The sequence below is a fragment of the Tamandua tetradactyla genome, chromosome 5, assembly GCF_023851605.1.
Source record: "Tamandua tetradactyla isolate mTamTet1 chromosome 5, mTamTet1.pri, whole genome shotgun sequence".
NCBI classification, from domain to species: Eukaryota; Metazoa; Chordata; class Mammalia; order Pilosa; family Myrmecophagidae; genus Tamandua; species Tamandua tetradactyla.
In genome coordinates this window covers 6,647,516-6,663,442 of record NC_135331.1, presented here as the reverse complement: position 1 = coordinate 6,663,442, position 15,927 = coordinate 6,647,516, and the positions used below count along the sequence as shown (strand labels likewise).

The 15,927-nt window shown below is 42.8% G+C and overlaps 1 protein-coding gene and 1 long non-coding RNA gene across 4 annotated transcripts in view; one reads left to right on the top strand and one right to left on the bottom strand.

Annotated features, from left to right (window-relative positions):
- Nucleotides 1–15,927, top strand: part of TMEM132B (transmembrane protein 132B) — a 403,264-nt gene that overhangs the window by 360,650 nt on the left and 26,687 nt on the right. The window contains exon 1 of one of the 3 annotated variants that reach the window (XM_077159554.1): nucleotides 5,557–5,887. The exons of the other annotated variants lie outside the window; for them this stretch is intronic. Coding sequence (XP_077015669.1) covers nucleotides 5,801–5,887 — 87 coding nt within the window. The 5' untranslated portion in view covers nucleotides 5,557–5,800. Of the gene's footprint in view, nucleotides 1–5,556; nucleotides 5,888–15,927 lie in introns of those variants that run through there. 3 annotated transcript variants of the gene reach the window in all.
- LOC143683499 (uncharacterized) overlaps nucleotides 15,614–15,927 on the bottom strand; it is a 52,680-nt gene continuing 52,366 nt past the window's right edge. Inside the window, exon 3 of the long non-coding RNA XR_013175492.1 lies at nucleotides 15,614–15,793. This is a non-coding gene — a long non-coding RNA (uncharacterized LOC143683499). The remainder of the gene's footprint in view (nucleotides 15,794–15,927) is intronic.

Sequence of the window (15,927 nt, the reverse complement as noted above, 5' to 3'; positions counted from 1 at the left end):
GGACTTAAGGGCAAAGACACAAACGGACATTCGCACACCAATGTTTATAGCAGCATTATTTACAATTGCAAAGAGATGGAAACAGCCAAAATCTCCATCAACAGAAGAGTGGCTAAACAAACTGTGGTATATACATACGATGGAATATTATGCAGCTTTAAGACAAGATAAACTTATGAACCATGTAATAACATGGATGGACCTAGAGAATATTATGCTGAATGAATCCAGCCAAAAACTAAAGGACAAATACTGTATGGTCCCACTGATGTGAACGGACATTCGAGAATAAACTTGAAATATGTCATTGGTAATAGAGTTCAGCAGGAGTTAGAAACAGGGTAAGACAATGGGTACTTGAAGCTGAAGGGATACAGACTGTGCAACAGGACTAGATACAAAAACTCAAAAATGAACAGGACAATAATACCTAATTGTAAAGTAATCATGTTAAAACACTGAATGAAGCTGCATCTGAGCTATAGGTTTTTGTTTTGTTTTGTTTTGTTTTGTTTTGATTTTACTATTATTACTTTTATTTTTTTCTCTATATTAACATTCTATATCTTTTTCGGTTATGTTGCTAGTTCTTCTAAACCAATGCAAATGTACTAAGAAATGATGATCATGCATCTATGTGATGATGTTAAGAATTAATGATTGCATGTGTAGAATGGTATGATCTCTAAATGTTGGGTTAATTTCTTTTTTTCCGTTAATTAAAAAAAAAAAAAAAGAGAAGGGATAATTGGAGATGAAGGGGTACAGACTGTACAACGGGACTGGATATAAAAACTCAGAAATGGACAGCACAATACTACCCAATTGTAATGCAATTATGTTAAAACACTGAATGAAGCTGCATGTGAGGAATAGGTTTTTTGTTTTTGTTTTTTTTGTTTTTTTTTCTTTCTATTATTGTTTTAATTCTTATTCTGTTGTCTTTTTATTTCTTTTTCTAAATCGATGCAAATGTATTAAGAAATGATGAATATGCAACTATGTGATGTTATTAAGAATTACTGATTGTACATGTAGATTGGAATGATTTCTAATTGTTTTGTTAATTCTTTTTTTAATTAATAAAAAAAAATTAAAAAAAAAAAATGAATGCAAATGAAAAAAAAAAAAGAATGCAAACGGGCACCTTGTCTTGTCCCTGATCTTAGGGGAAACCACTCAATGTTACTCCATTGAATGTGATGTTAGCTGTGTGTTTTTCATATGTGCCCTTTATCCCATTGAGGAAGTTTCCTTCAATTCTTAGTTCTAGAGTATTTTTATCATGAAAAGTTGTTGGATTTTGCCAGTTTGTTGTTTCTGTCCATTGTGATAATCATGTAATTTTTGTCCTTAATCCTACTGATATGAGGCTATTTGTATAGGAAAACAAGTTTTTTTTCTTTTCTATTTTGAAAGTCAGTGTTAGATAGCTTGGGAGATAACAGAGTTTTGGGGCCATGCTTTTTGGTTTCTGTTTTTATTTTAACTCTGGCATGTAAATTCACAGAAAATGGGTGGGAAAATCACAAAGGAAGAACTTTGCCTTGGACTCCAAGTGTGGGTTGTGTTTGGAGGGGTCACTTCAGCATATGTGCGCCACCTCTGTTTATGAAGACTTTGAAGAATCGAAGGGTTACCCCGTGTGGTAGGAGCTCAGTAGTAGTCTCTAGCAGAATGAATGGGAGGGAGGCTTCTGGTCTGGAAGTTTGTGTCTTAGGATCAGAAGTTATTAACCATAAGCCAGAGTAGGAGATGGACTTTCTGGGGCAGACATGCTAACCAGGGCATGAAAGCGCCCCCAACAACTGGAAGCATTTGCTTAAGTGGGAGCACATAGGCTGATTGTATATGTGTCTGCTTAAGCATGAAAGTATTTTTTTAAATACAGAAGTCAGTCAGTCTTCTTAGGTCTGGCATGCCCCGCCTTTCCGTGGTGGGTCCATGGTTGCTCATCCCTGCCCAGGAAACCGTGGTTCAGGGAGCCGGGATGAGTTACGCTGTAGCTGCCCCTTCCCTGGGCAGCTTCTCACATCTCACGTGTTGAGCATGGTGACTGACCGAGTGTACATGGGCAAGAGTTCCCACACGGTCTTGTTCTCCTGACATCATATAGCCAGTAATTAGGTCCAAAGAGAGAAAGGTCAGAAATCAGGGTTGAAGTAGGACGAGAGCCTAGATGACCTCCTGGGTTTAAACGACAGACAAGCTGTGGAAAACCTTCTAGACTGGCAGCTCCACGGGGCAGGGGCTTCCCGCGCTCTCCCTCCCTGCTCGTTCTCCCTCACCTAGAACAGTGCCTGGCACAGGACCTTCAAAAAACCTCCAAAAATTAACATCCAGAAGCAACAAGGCTCAACCTGCGGTCACTTCCTTGACCATCCTGTCTGGATGGGTGGGACAACACTGCTCAGATCACAGCAGTGCCCGTGACGGGCGCTCCCAGCTCGGAGCCAGCAGGGTCCTTCAGAGGGTGAGACCATCTCTCCAGGGTTTGACGTGCCAGCTTGAGTGCAGGTTTACGCTGGAAGACCCCATAGGGATAGCTTTTCTTCTTGAGGTACTCAGGGGGTGATGGGGCGGCGAGCGTGTGCACATTTCCGTTTTATGGCTTCTCATTTGCACACCTAGCCTGGGTAGAAGAAGTTGGCGTGTTTCAATTGCAGCTAAACTTGAACTGTCCTCAGTTATTTAAGAGCAACAATATCACAAGCAAAACGTTTTGTTCAAGGGTTATGTGGAGTGATGGATGAATCCAGAGGGCAGCGGTCGCATCTGGTTGACCTCTCCCAGCTCCCGCGACCCCTATACTGGAGGGAGATGAAAGGGTGCCCTCCACCCTCAGCGGGAACTCAGCTGATCTTTCCCTGGGATCCACCTCCATCTGCTGCGCTGTTCCCCCATGTGCCTTAAAGGCCAGGGCTGTGGGCCCCATTTCCCACGGCGTGGAGAGTGTGCTGGGCCATCTTTGTTCACTCAGGGAATGTGTCCAGAGGGGCAGCTTGTTCATGCCAGAAGGTGACACCATTGCCTTTACTGCAGTGGGGCCCGGTAGATGTGGGCTCTTACTCTGGTTCAGCTCTGCTCTCTGGGGTTCCTGGGAAATTTGCTGTTCAAGGTCAGCTCCGGAGACAGGCTTCATGTGTGATAACAGGTAGCCTCCACTGAGCCCTTCCTGTGCATCAGTTCATATGGTGCACACCCCCGGAGGCCTGAGTCTCGGGATCTCTGCTTTGCAGATGAAGAGACAGCTGCACAGGGAGGTGAGAATTTGGGTTTAGCTCGGTCAGCTGGGATGGGGCAGGGCTGGGGTCTATAGGGATGTTCACTCCTGTTAGGATCTAGTAAACATAAAAAGAAAATCACAAAGAAGAATGGGGACTCATTTTGTCTCCAAGAGTTATTTTATTTGTCCCAATAGAGACATGAGGAACATGGGTGAGCGAAGTCCTCTAGTAGCTCCCATATCTCCCCCAAATACACGGGAGCTTTGCCCGAGTAATTCAGGAGTGTTTCAGTGATGTGCGTCAGCTGGCCAGTAAGGACTTTCAGAAAGCAAAGCTGCCTTTCACAGCTGGTAGACGTACGTTCTGTCTTGGTTAAAAAGAACGAAGCACGATTTTTCGGGGAGTGAATGGTACGGATGCACAACTCACCCATTATACAAACAGGCATGCTGGCTTCTGACTGGTTATTGAGCAAGATGTGCTTCTGGTGGTAAAAAACAGTGTCTAATCTTATACTTAATTTAGTCATCCTTTTCTGATTACATCTTCTGAATTGCTTTTGAATTAGTTGGCTGTAGAATCAGTGCCGTTATTTAAGGTTGGACTTAAAATGCTAAGAGAAAAATCTCAGGTTTCAGTGCACTGCTTTTGACTTACCTGCAGGGTTGGGTTAATTTTCCTAAAAAGCCTCTCTCCCAAATGTATCATTATGGCCACTTCTAAAGCCCAGTGTTCCAAACTGTTCTAGTTTGCTAGCTGCCAGAATGTGATATATCAGAAACGGAATGGCTTTTTAAAAGAGAAGCTTAATAAGTTGCCAGTTTACAGTTTTAAGGTCATGAAAATCTTCAAATTAAAGCAAGTCTATAAAAATGTCCAAATTAAGACACCATCAAGAGATTACCTTCACTCAAGAAAGACTGATTACGTTCAGGGTTTCTCTCTCAACTGAAAAGGCACATGGCGAACACGATGATGTCTGCTAGCTTTCTCTCCAGGAATTTTCAGGAAGCTCTTCCAAGGGCATTTTCCTTCATCTCCAAAGGTCTCTGGCTGGTGGTCTCTGTAGTTCTCATGTCTCTGCTACTCTCATCATTCTAAGCTTTCTCCAAAATGCTTCCTCTTTTAAAGGATTCTAGTAATCAAGACCCACCTGGAATGGGTGAAGTCACATCTTCCTGTATTCAAAAGTTAATACCCATAGCTGGGCAAGTCACATCTCTGTGGAGTCATCTTATCAAACTTCTAACATACACTACTGAATAAGGTTTAAAAGAAATGGCTGCCCCCACAACATGGATTAGGGTTAAACATGGCTTTTCTAGAGTACATAAATCCTTTCAAACCAGCACACAAGCCCTCTTTTAAGGTGAAGGGCGCTGGCCCAGTGACTACCTTTCAAAACCCTGGATCACTGAGAGCCATTGCTGCCACCAAGGGTTTCACCCATGTCGCTTCCCAGGACATATGGTCCCGAGCACAGAGAGATGAGTATGTCAACTGTTGCCTCATATCCTTTGTGTCTTTACATTCAGTAAGTACATGGGTTACAATCTGAGCTGTTCTCTGCACTAGTGCAGTTATGCAGTGAGCAGGAGTTGTGCTGAGAGCGCCTGTGCCGGCAGGCTGCTCACCGAGCAATGTGTTTCCCCTGTGCCTTTGGGGACAGCCTCGTGGGGTGGTAGAACAATACTGAGAATGTGCAGTTGCCAGCTCTGACTGCAGGCCTTGCATGACAGCTATGGCGAGGGCAAAAGGGATGTAGTTCAGGCAAACTGGGCAAGTGTGTTTTGGCTTCATATATGAGTTATACAAATGATATAGAATAAATAATATATGTGTATTTAAAATGCTTAGTAGAGGGTCTTGCACAAAGTATGCAATCAGCACTTGATAGTCATAACTGCTATGATTATGGCTTGGTCTTAATTGTCTTCAAATTTTCTCTTTGCCCTTGGCTTTCATCATTGATGTGTCAAGGTGAGAATCCCTTTATGTTTATCTTACTTCGAGGTTATTGAGCTACTTAACGTGTGAATTAATGAGTTTCATCAAATTTGGGAAGTTTTCAGCTATTTTTCTTCTTAAAAATTTGGAATTTCCAATCAAAGAGTCAAGCAGGACCCTGGACACTGAACTGGAGTCACGGGCATTCCTTCATCCTTGTTTTGCCTCTGATGCTGGCTTCCCCAGCAGGCACTTGGCATATCTGTCTTCAGTTTCCTCATCGTGCAGATAGAAGTGGAGGTACTTTGTCTGCCTACCGCATGCAGATAAAGATCTATGATTTCTGATTATCCTGGCGCTGCAAAGGACATTCCACTTTCATCCTCTTAAAGTATGTTATATATTAGCACCAGCATCACCCATCAGGGATCATCTCTCTCCCTCCTCTGCTTTCTCCTAGATCACAACACTAGACTCTTATATATTCAACACTATTTATTACGTCCATGAATGCTTTTACGATTTTTTAAAAAGATGGTTTTGAAGGAGCTCTCAGAGTCCTCCAGATTGTCCTTCTATTCAGCAACTTCAGAAGAGAAGGGGACGGAGTATTCAAATTCTATCGAATGCCGAGGCAGTTCATGAAAAAAAATATCCTCCTGGCAGAAGGAGCCATCTGGCACCCTGGCAGAGATCGTGGGAACAGGGTAGAGGTGAGATGGGAAGGGCACATGGGGCTAGGCTGTAGTAGCTGTTTCAGCTAGTCCGAGGACTTCGCGTTTATCCTCGGGTCATTTGAGAAGCTTTTGACTGGAGGATTATTTTAGAATATTAACAGAAAAGAAATGTGATTTTGGCAACAGTATGAGGGATTGGAAGTTGAGAGAGGACAGGAGACTAAGTATAAATTTGTATATATAATGTGTTATATTATCCCTTTTACTGGCCAGTTCTGGTTTTCTTCATTTGTTGTTTTTGATTCAAGTTAACATCTGGTTTCATTTCCTTACTTCAATACAGCTTTGATCCCGCCTGTCATCTTTGTCTGTTTGTTAAATATACTAAATTTATTCATATTATAAGCCCAGTTATACAATTATATATATATGCTATTTTATACAACTGCTTTTTAAATCAATTAAGAGAAGACATGCATCTTTTCACATTTTAATAATTAATTTTATTGGTGCTCTTTGTTTTTTCACGTGGATTCACATTACAGTCTGGGGCCCCTGCTTTAGTCAAGGATTTCCTTTAGTATTTCTTATAAGATGGGTTTGCTAGGAACGAATTGTTTTATTTATCTGGGAGTATCTTTGTTTCGCCTTCATTTCTGAAAAATAATTTCTCTGGATGTAGAATTCTTGGTCTACAGACTTCTTTTTTCTTTGAGCACTTTGAGATGTTATTTTACTGCCTTCTAGCCTCATCTGTTATGGATGAAAAGCCAGTATTAATCCTGGTATTCCCTTGTATGTGATGAGCCTTTTGTTTTGCTTTCAAAATTTTCTCTTTGCCCTTGGCTTTCATCATTGATGTGTCAAGGTGAGAATCCCTTTATGTTTATCTTACTTCGAGGTTATTGAGCTACTTAACATGTGAATTAATGAGTTTCATCAAATTTGGGAAATTTTCAGCTATTTTTCTTCTTATACCTTGTCTACCCCTTTATCTATTCTCCTTTTGCTGTTTCCATTATATATATGTTGGCTTGCCTAATGATGATCCACATTTGTCTTAGGCTGTGTTCATTTTTCCCCATCCTTCTTTTGTCTGTTCTTTGAAGTATACAATTTTTGATCATTGTATCAGTTTCACTGCTTTGTTCTTTTGCTAGCACCCACCTACTTTGGAGCCTCTCTAGTGAATTTTCATTTCAGTTTTTGTACTTTTCAACTCCAGGATTTCCAATTTATTCTTTTTTTCTGATAATTTCTATGTCATTATTTATGTTCTCTATCTGATGAAGCATTGTCATCATACTTTACTACTTTAACCACTGTTCCCTTTAGTTTTTTCAACAGATCTATAATGGCAGCTCTTAAGTCTGTTAAATTCAACACCTGGGCCCTTTCACAAGTAGTTTCAGTTGCATGTATATAGTTAACATTTTCCTATTTATTTTTATGTCTTACGATTTTTTTTATTCAAAATTTGATATTTTAGATAATATACTATACCCCTGGGTACTGACCCCTACCCCAGGGCTTTTTATTGATATTTTTGCTTACTTGTTTGTTTAGTGACCAGCCAGACTATCCTGTCGATACCTGTTTCCTCTGCATTATGAAGCTTCTGACAGCTCCTCAGAACTTCATGGGGCTCTCAGTGACTTTTTCCTTGATCTCTCTATTAAGTTGTCTCTGTTGGTATCATTCCCTGCTGTTAAGCTCCACTAATTTCCCACTGATTATTCTAACATTTTCAGCTTTGGTCTTGGGTTTAAATTATTCCACAGTCTTATTTATTACATTTGGGCCCCTTTGCATGGAAGGTTTTGGTGGCTAGTATTTAACGTTTGTAGTGACCTCAGTGGGGCTCTTCTTGGCTGTTTTAATCTAGTTCTCTCTGGAAAACTGGCCTATGGTTTAGCTTGTTGCTTTCCTGAAGCTACTGTTTCCCTCTTAATTGTCACCACAAATATCTCCATTGTTTTTATAATGCCCTTAGGTAAGAATTTCCCCATACTCTCTTCCAAATAATGTGACTGCCTTTGGGAGAGCTTTAGAGCTCTCTGTTCTAAGCCTTCTTCTACCATTAGGTGAAATCTCTAAGCCACTTCTCTGAAGCTGGTGATGGAAACACGTTTTAGCTTCCCAGGCTGCTACGACAAATAATACATAATAGGTGGGCTTAGACACAGGGGTTATTGGCTCACAGTTTTAAGGCTAAGATAAGTCCCTAACTTAAGTGTCAGGATGGTGGTGCTTTCTCCCCAAAGATTATGGTTCTTCAGTGCGGGCTGCCAACAGTACTTGGGGTTCTTTGAACTTCCCTGGCAATGTGGCTTTGAAATTTTTTGCTTTTTTATATATATGTTATTTTTCACTAAAAAGAAAGAAAAAATTTCAATTGTGGCAATAAAAATATATTTAGGCCTTCTAGCCTCCTATATTCTGGAGCAGCTAGAAGGAAAAATCTGAGAGGATCAGGTAGTGGCCCATGACAAACTCTGGGATCTGTCCTGTAACTTCTTGTTGAGGTATGCTTTGAAGACTATTGATTTTTTGTTTCTTTGCTTTGCTTATATGTTAAACTATACAATTGCAAAGTTAAGAAAATAATTTCACAGCACAGCACAACAATTCATTGTAGAACAGATTTCAGAGTTTGGTAAGGGTTACAATTCCATAATTTTAGGTTTTTACTTCCATCTGCTCTAAGGTAACTAGAGACTGAAAAAAATCATATAATGATTCAGCAATCATACTCCTTTGTTAAACCCAAAACGTCAGCCTTTTTCCCCAGCATCTCCTGTCATTGCTCAGTGGGCTCATGAACAAAGTGGTCATGGTGGTAGGGATGGAGGTTATGCATGGGCTCAGCAACATGGACTTCCACTCACCAAGGCTGACTTGGCTACAGCCACTGCTGAGTGCCCAATCTGCCAGCAGCAGAGACCCACACTCAGCCCCCGATATGGCACCATTCCCCGAGGTGACCAGCCAGCTACATGATGGCAGGTTGATTACGTTGGACCACTCCCTTCATGGAAGGGGCAGCAATTTGTTCTAACTGGAATAGACACATACTCTGGATATAGGTTTACTTTCCCTGCACACAATGTTTCTGCCAAACTACCATCTGTGGGCTTACAGAATGCCTATCTATCATCATGGTATTCCATATAGCATTCCTTCTGATCAAGAAACACACTTCACAGCAAATGAAGTGTGGAAATGGGCACATGCTCATGGAATTCTCTGGTCTTACCACGTTCCCCATCATCCAGAAGCAGCTGAATTGATAGAATGATGGAATGGCCTTTTGAAAACTCAATTACGGTGCCAACTAAGTGGCAATACCTTGAAAGGCTGGGATAATGTTCTCTAGGAAGCTGTATATGCTCTGAATCAGTGTCTGCTGTATGGTGCTGTTTCTCCCATAGCCAGGATCCATGGGTCCAGGAACCAACGGGTAGAAATGGGAGTGGTACCACTCACTATTGCCCTTAGTGATCCACTAGGAAAATTTTTGCTTCCTGTCCCTGCTACCCTGAGCTTTGCTGGTCTACAGGTTTTAGTTCCAAAATGGGGAGTGCTTCCGCCAGGAGAAACAACAATGGTTCCATTGAACTGGAATCTAAGACTGCCACCTGGTCACTTTGGGCTACTTATGCCACTGGATCAACAAGCCATGAAGGGGATTACATTATTGTCTGGGGTGATTGACCTTGACTATCGGGGAAGTAGGACTGCAACTACATAATGGAGGTAAAGAAGAGTTTTCTTAGAATATAGGAGATCCCCTAGGGTATCTTTTAGTATCACCATACCCTGTGATTAAAATTAATGGAAAACTGCAACAACCCAATCCAGGCAGGACTACCAATGGCTCTGAAACTTCAGGAATGAACGTTTTGGTCACCCCACCAGGCACGGAACCACAGCCAGCTGAAGTGCTTGCTGAGGGTAAAGGGAACATGGAATGGGTAGTGGAAGAAGGTAGTGATAAATATGAACTTCGACCATGTGATCAGTTACAGAAACGAGGACTGTAATGCTGCTTTGTTCATGTTATACTATTTAAGTTGTAAGATATCAAGTTTAAGAATGATTGTTACCCAAGGATTTGATTTAATGTGTTTCCAGTTGAATGCAGGACAGTTGAGTATTGTTAGGTGAAAGAAAAAAATGTGTGTTTTATCATTTTTTACTTAGAAATTAGGTATGGTTTAAGGTGGTTTAAGATGGTAACTGCCAAGTTGACAAGGGGTGGATTGTCATGGTCAGGTTCATGTGTCAACTTGACCAAGTGGTGGTACCTGTTTGTCTGGTTGGGCAAGTGCTGGCCTATCTGTTGCGATGAGGACATTTCATAGAATTAAATCATAATCATGTTAGCTGCATCCATAGCTGATTCCATTTGTAATCAGCCAAGGGGAGTGTCTTCTGCAATGAGCAATGCTTAATCTAATCACTGGAAGCCTTTTAAGGAGGATTCAGAAGAGACAGGCTCTCTTCCTGCTTCGCTTGGCGAGCGTCTCCTGTGGAGTTCGTCCAGACCCTCCGTCGGAATCATTGGCTTCACAGCCTACCCTGCAGATTTTGGACTCTGTGTTCCTGTGGTCACATGAGACGCTTTCATAAATTTTATATTTGCGAGTGTTCCCTATTGATTCTGTTTCTCTAGAGAACCCTGACTAATACAACCTACCTCCTCTGTATAACTCCACCATCACCTTTACACTTTTTCCTACTCTTTAGAGATATTTAAGTTGTGCCCATTCTAAGTTTTTCATGTTGGAAGGGGCTGTCAATAACATGGGATAGGGAGATTGATCTAGCTGATGTTCTGGAGAGGCTAGACCCTCTCGGTTTCAGGACTTACCTGGTCCAGGACACATCTGGAGGTTGTAGGTTTCTGGAGAGTTGCCTTGTGGAATCTTATATATTGCCCTAGGTATTCTTTAGGATTGACTGGAATGTTTTTGGTTGGAAGTTGGCAAGTTATGATAGGTAGGAATGTCTAACTGAAGCTTGCATATGAGTGACTTCCAGAGTAGCCTCTTGACTCTATTTGAACTCTCTCAGCCACTGATACCTTATTTTTCGTAATTCTTTTCACCCTTTTGGTCAGAATGGAATTGTTGATCCCATGGTGCCAGGGCTGGACTCATCCCAGGGAGTCATCTCCTATGCTGCCAGGGAGACTTTCATCCCTGGATCTCATGTCCCATGTAAGGAGGAGGGCAATGATTTCACTTGCAGAGTTGGGGTTAGAGAGACTGAGGCCACATCTGAGTAACAAAAGAGGTCCTCCAGAAGTAACCCTTAGGCATGCCTATAGGTAGTCTAAGCTTCTCCACTACAAACATTAGCTTTACAAGAGCAAGCATCAAGAACACAGTATCGGGGCTTCCCTGGTGGTAAAGTTTCATATTTCATCTCCCATCCCTCAAGGGACTTTGCCAATACTTTTTGATTATCTGCTTAATATATTCCAGGATATATTCAGGCATTACATTAAGCTATGCAGGATTAAAGGCCCTCATTCTTATTCTGGGCTTCCTGTATTTCAGTTGTTTAAATGAGCTGTTCAGACAGGTTGGGTTAGATTACGTGCTAGAGATAATTTAGGCTTTGGACAAAATAAACCTTTCTTCCTTTGGTCTCAAAGAATAGGTGCAGTTCCAAAATATAGACAATGTCTTCTTTCGCCTGTGCAGAACCTGAATTTTTATGGCCAGCAAGTCCATCCAGCCCTTCCCACGTCGCAGGGACTTGGAGTCCATGGCAGGGGTGGGTCCTGAGAGCCCCTCTGTGTGACTGAGGCCCCCCTGCTGCTTCACGTCTTCCTGTATAAGCCGCTTAGCCTGTCTGCATGCCCATTGCTGGGTCTCTTTGAAAATATTCGGTGGTTTGTGAGTTTGGACATCCAGCCTTCTCTTGGCAGCAGGGAACACATTTGCCTCTGCCAGGTCATTTTAGCTTGGGCCTTTGAAAATCCCTCTTTTCTACTTTCTGTTTGTGGTCCAGAAGCCACCATTTGCATTTACATTTTCTCTTTTCCTGGAGTCTGAGAGATAAACTCTCAGCTACTGATTTTTCACCTTGAATCCACAATATGCAGCTTTCTTGTATAGAAGTTTCTTTTCTGAAAGTATTTTTCCAGAAGCAATTTCAAAATAAGTTTGGAAAACATGCTCTCTTTCTCCCTCTCTTTCCCTTGAGAATCTGCTTATCCTGCCAAAATGCTTTTTTTCTATGTGATTCATTTATATGCAACCCCCAAACTCCTAAGCTGTGGCTCCAGCACCTGTGCCAAAGTAGCTCAGGGTAACGGCTCTCCCATGGCTCCATGTCTGCATCTGGGCCGGTGCGAGGAGCTGGGGGCCTCGCATGCTGGGCTTTCTCCAGTAAACAATTCTCAATCATTTCTGGGGTGCCATTTGATGAATACGAAGTGCTTGGATCTTTTCCTAAGCTAACATGTGGCACTTTTTAAATCTCCCAATGTCAAGGGATAAAATGATAAAATGAAAACACCCACAAATAAGCATATGCTCAACTTTATACCAAGTCCTTATCTGGGGCCAAGGTTGCCTGGGGTGGCCTTGCTAAGGGGCTTTTTAGGTAACATTTGTCTGTGAAGGCAGAATCAAACCTTGTTGAAACTGTTTTAGGCAGGTCTTTCTTCCCCAGGGACAAAGTCCTAGAACTTCTGGTCTCCATAGAGGTGACACAGCTGGGGGACCGGAGGGAAGGGGTGCCAGGGAACCCGCCATGAGGGAGATGTCCCAGGCATCCCAACTCATTTTGGGGATGAGGTCAGCTGCAGCCCCTTCTTCTCGTCCTCCTGGACTGAAGGCAGCCCGTGAACCCCGGCCACCGTGTTGGCACCGTGGAAACCTTATTGTTCTACCATTCCCGGTGCCTTATGATGATGTGCGTATGAGTCTGTCCTCTCTCTGATTCACGTTGTATCCTCAGAGTCCAGCCCAGAGCCTAGCACATAATATCGCTGGCCTGGCCTGGGTCTGGCCTCAGACTCGCTGGGAACTCTCTGTGCCTAAGGTTGGGACCGTGTCCTCGGCTACCTCCCTACCGCGTGGGTGTCAATCACACAGTCCCGGGGTCGCCCTCAGTACCAAGACTTTTAGATCCTGAACGAGATCCTGTGTGTAGGTGGCACGCGTGGGAGGAAAGCGCAGTGGTCTCCGTTCTGCCCACGCTGGCTGGGATGGGCCGAGTGCTGGGCCTGGAAAGGAGAAATAGCCCGGGACGACCGTGGTCCCAGGATGGAGACAAGCTGAACGCGTGAGGGACTGATGGGAGGGAAATGGAGCTGAGTGCAGAGGTCAGGTCAGAACCTGAAGGGTAGAATTAGGGGCTCAGCCTGGAGGGGCCCTTGATGGATGACTCAGTGCTGGTGCAGGCTAGGGAGGGGCGCACGGGACTTGTCAGCCCCTGGATGCAGGATCCTGGGCAGACCACATGAACTCTCACTTATTCTACACGGTTCTTATGTGTCTACCATGTGCCACCCCCAGGCTGCAGAAAATCTGATATGGTAGCACTCTTGTCCTCAGAGGATTTGCATTATGACCTGGGAGGGGCTGGGGAGGGGGAAGTAGTGAGTGTCAGTGTGGTAAGTCCTAGTGTGTGGAGAGAGGAAGGTAGACAGAAGTTTCCTTAAGCCAGGGTCCGTGGGATTATTCTGGACCTTTCTCTGAGAAGTGTTTGATTTCATATATTCATTTTATAATAATCTTAACATATGCGCATCCTGTATCATTGATAGTAGGCCTAAACATTTCCACTTGATTTCAGTCCCAATATTTGCATTTGCGTTCAGAATCATACAAAGGGCCCAAAGGGCTGGAGCTGTGGACATTTAACTCTTCAAAATTCAACTATGTGCATTTGTCCAGAAATAAAATTATATGTGCACATTTGGCTACTTAGGTATTCATATACGTAGAAATGATATGTCTTTCAGTCTGGTTTTCTCAGTTACCCTGCCTTGTGCAGTGAAAGTTTGTACCCATCGGTGTACCCTGTGGGAAGAAGTGTGTGGTGATTGTAAGGGTTTCCCATCCACTCGGTGGATGAGATTTACTATTCTCGCCTCCAGGCAAGTGGGCAGGGATGACTTCATTGCCCTTTTCTCTTTGGGAAGATATTGAAGAATACCTTGAGGGCCACCAAGAAACCTTTGACTAATGAAATATTAGAGGAACTAAAAAATTAGAGGAACTGAAATATTAGAGAAGAAGATGATGACACAAATCAGGAGTAACTAACAAACTGGAATCCTATAAACTTGCTCAAGTGAGAAATAATTCAGTGATTTCTAAATACCATTCCTTTATGCAATTATGCTACATACAACTATATATATATTATTCATTATGCATGCATATTATTGCATATGTTTTTATATTCAGAAGCATGAATACCAAGCCTTATGGATGATTCAAGAGATTTTCAGGCATATCTTTGGTTGGATACAAGTTTTATCTTAATGGCTAACTTTAGAACACAATTGCCATTTAAATGTGATTCAACTGCAGTAGAATTTTGCATGGATCATTGAGAAAAACAAAAGACATGTATTTTATGTGTAAATGATGACTTTGTAGCAGGTAAAGGCTAAATGATATTACAGATGAGGAAGCTAGGACTCAGGTTACATTGCTTGCTCACAGTCAAATAGTAATGTTAACTAAGGCTCAGTAATGTTCTAGAGAAAACAGTTGTCAAGGTGGTATTTTAATGCTTGTTTGTCCCTGGGAGTGGGTAGAAAATTATGTCTCAGGGGGATGGCCTCTGACCAATGACAGCTTAGCATTATCTGGGAACTCTTGGGGACAGGAGCTCTGCTATGTCTTAAAGATTCTTTTTAAATAATTTTTAATATGAATGAATTTGGTCACCACAAGTACATGGTTGTTCTGCCGAAGTTAGGCAGCATTTGAAAAAAATGTAGTAGCATACATTCAGTCCAAACTGATTTAATAGAAAATCATTGTCTGATTAGATGAAAAGGTAAAACTAATTCAGGTGCATCTGCATCCAGGTACCCAAACAGCACTGACAGAATTATGTCTCTCCATGCTTCTCGGATTTGTTTTTCTTTTACTTTATTCTATTCTGACAAGCTGGCCACCGATGCTTTGAGAATATAATCTGCTAACTTCCCAGGAGAAGGAGAATATCTTTGCTCCAGCATTTCTAACAAAGTCCTGGGACTGAGTCTCATTTTTTCCATCTTGAGTCACGTCCCCCACCCCTCTCACCCCCATCTGAGACCTGTACCTCTTGGGAAGGAATTCACTGACTGACCAGGCCAGAGCAGTTTGACCTCTCCCGAGGTGGGGGCAGCTCCAAAGGGAAAGTGGTTGAAAGGTTCTACTCCAAAGGACAATTGGTATGCTGTTATCAGAGGGGGAAAGGATCCCAGGCCACTCAAATGACAGATGTCCCCTTTGTCATTGTGAAATGGGTTCACTCTGTGTCTCCTCACACCACCTCTTCACAGTGACATCGTGGAAGCAGAGGCAACAGAGCCTCTCACATCTGCCCTCCAGAATCCTTAGGATTGCTAGGGTGACAAGGCAGCCGTGGAAGCCCCTGTGCCGTGTTGTCTGGGAAGATACTTAGGTTCCCTGTGCACAATTAGCAATGGCCAGCTCTCCATCTCCAGGCATCACCATTTGGAAAATAAGGGACCCTGGGATGTTTATGACACACTGCATGCTGAGCACATGGGAGCCAGGTGGATAAACCTTTAACACATACCTGTTGAGTGATGACATGTGCCAGGCACCAGGGAAGCAGCAGGAAACAAGACAGACGTAACCCTTGCTCCCAGGGAGCTGACTTTCTTCAGTGGGAGACAGACAGTAAATATGTAAGCCATTAGATACAACAGGACAGCTCCAGACCTTGATGATTCTGTAAGGGAAATAAAAGAGGGTGTGAGGATTGGGCATGCCTGAGGGGGAGCTTCGGGCAGGAAGGTCTCTTGGAGGGAGCTCGTGTCTGTCTGACCTGAGAACTACTGATGAGAAGGAATCAACTACTGAGAG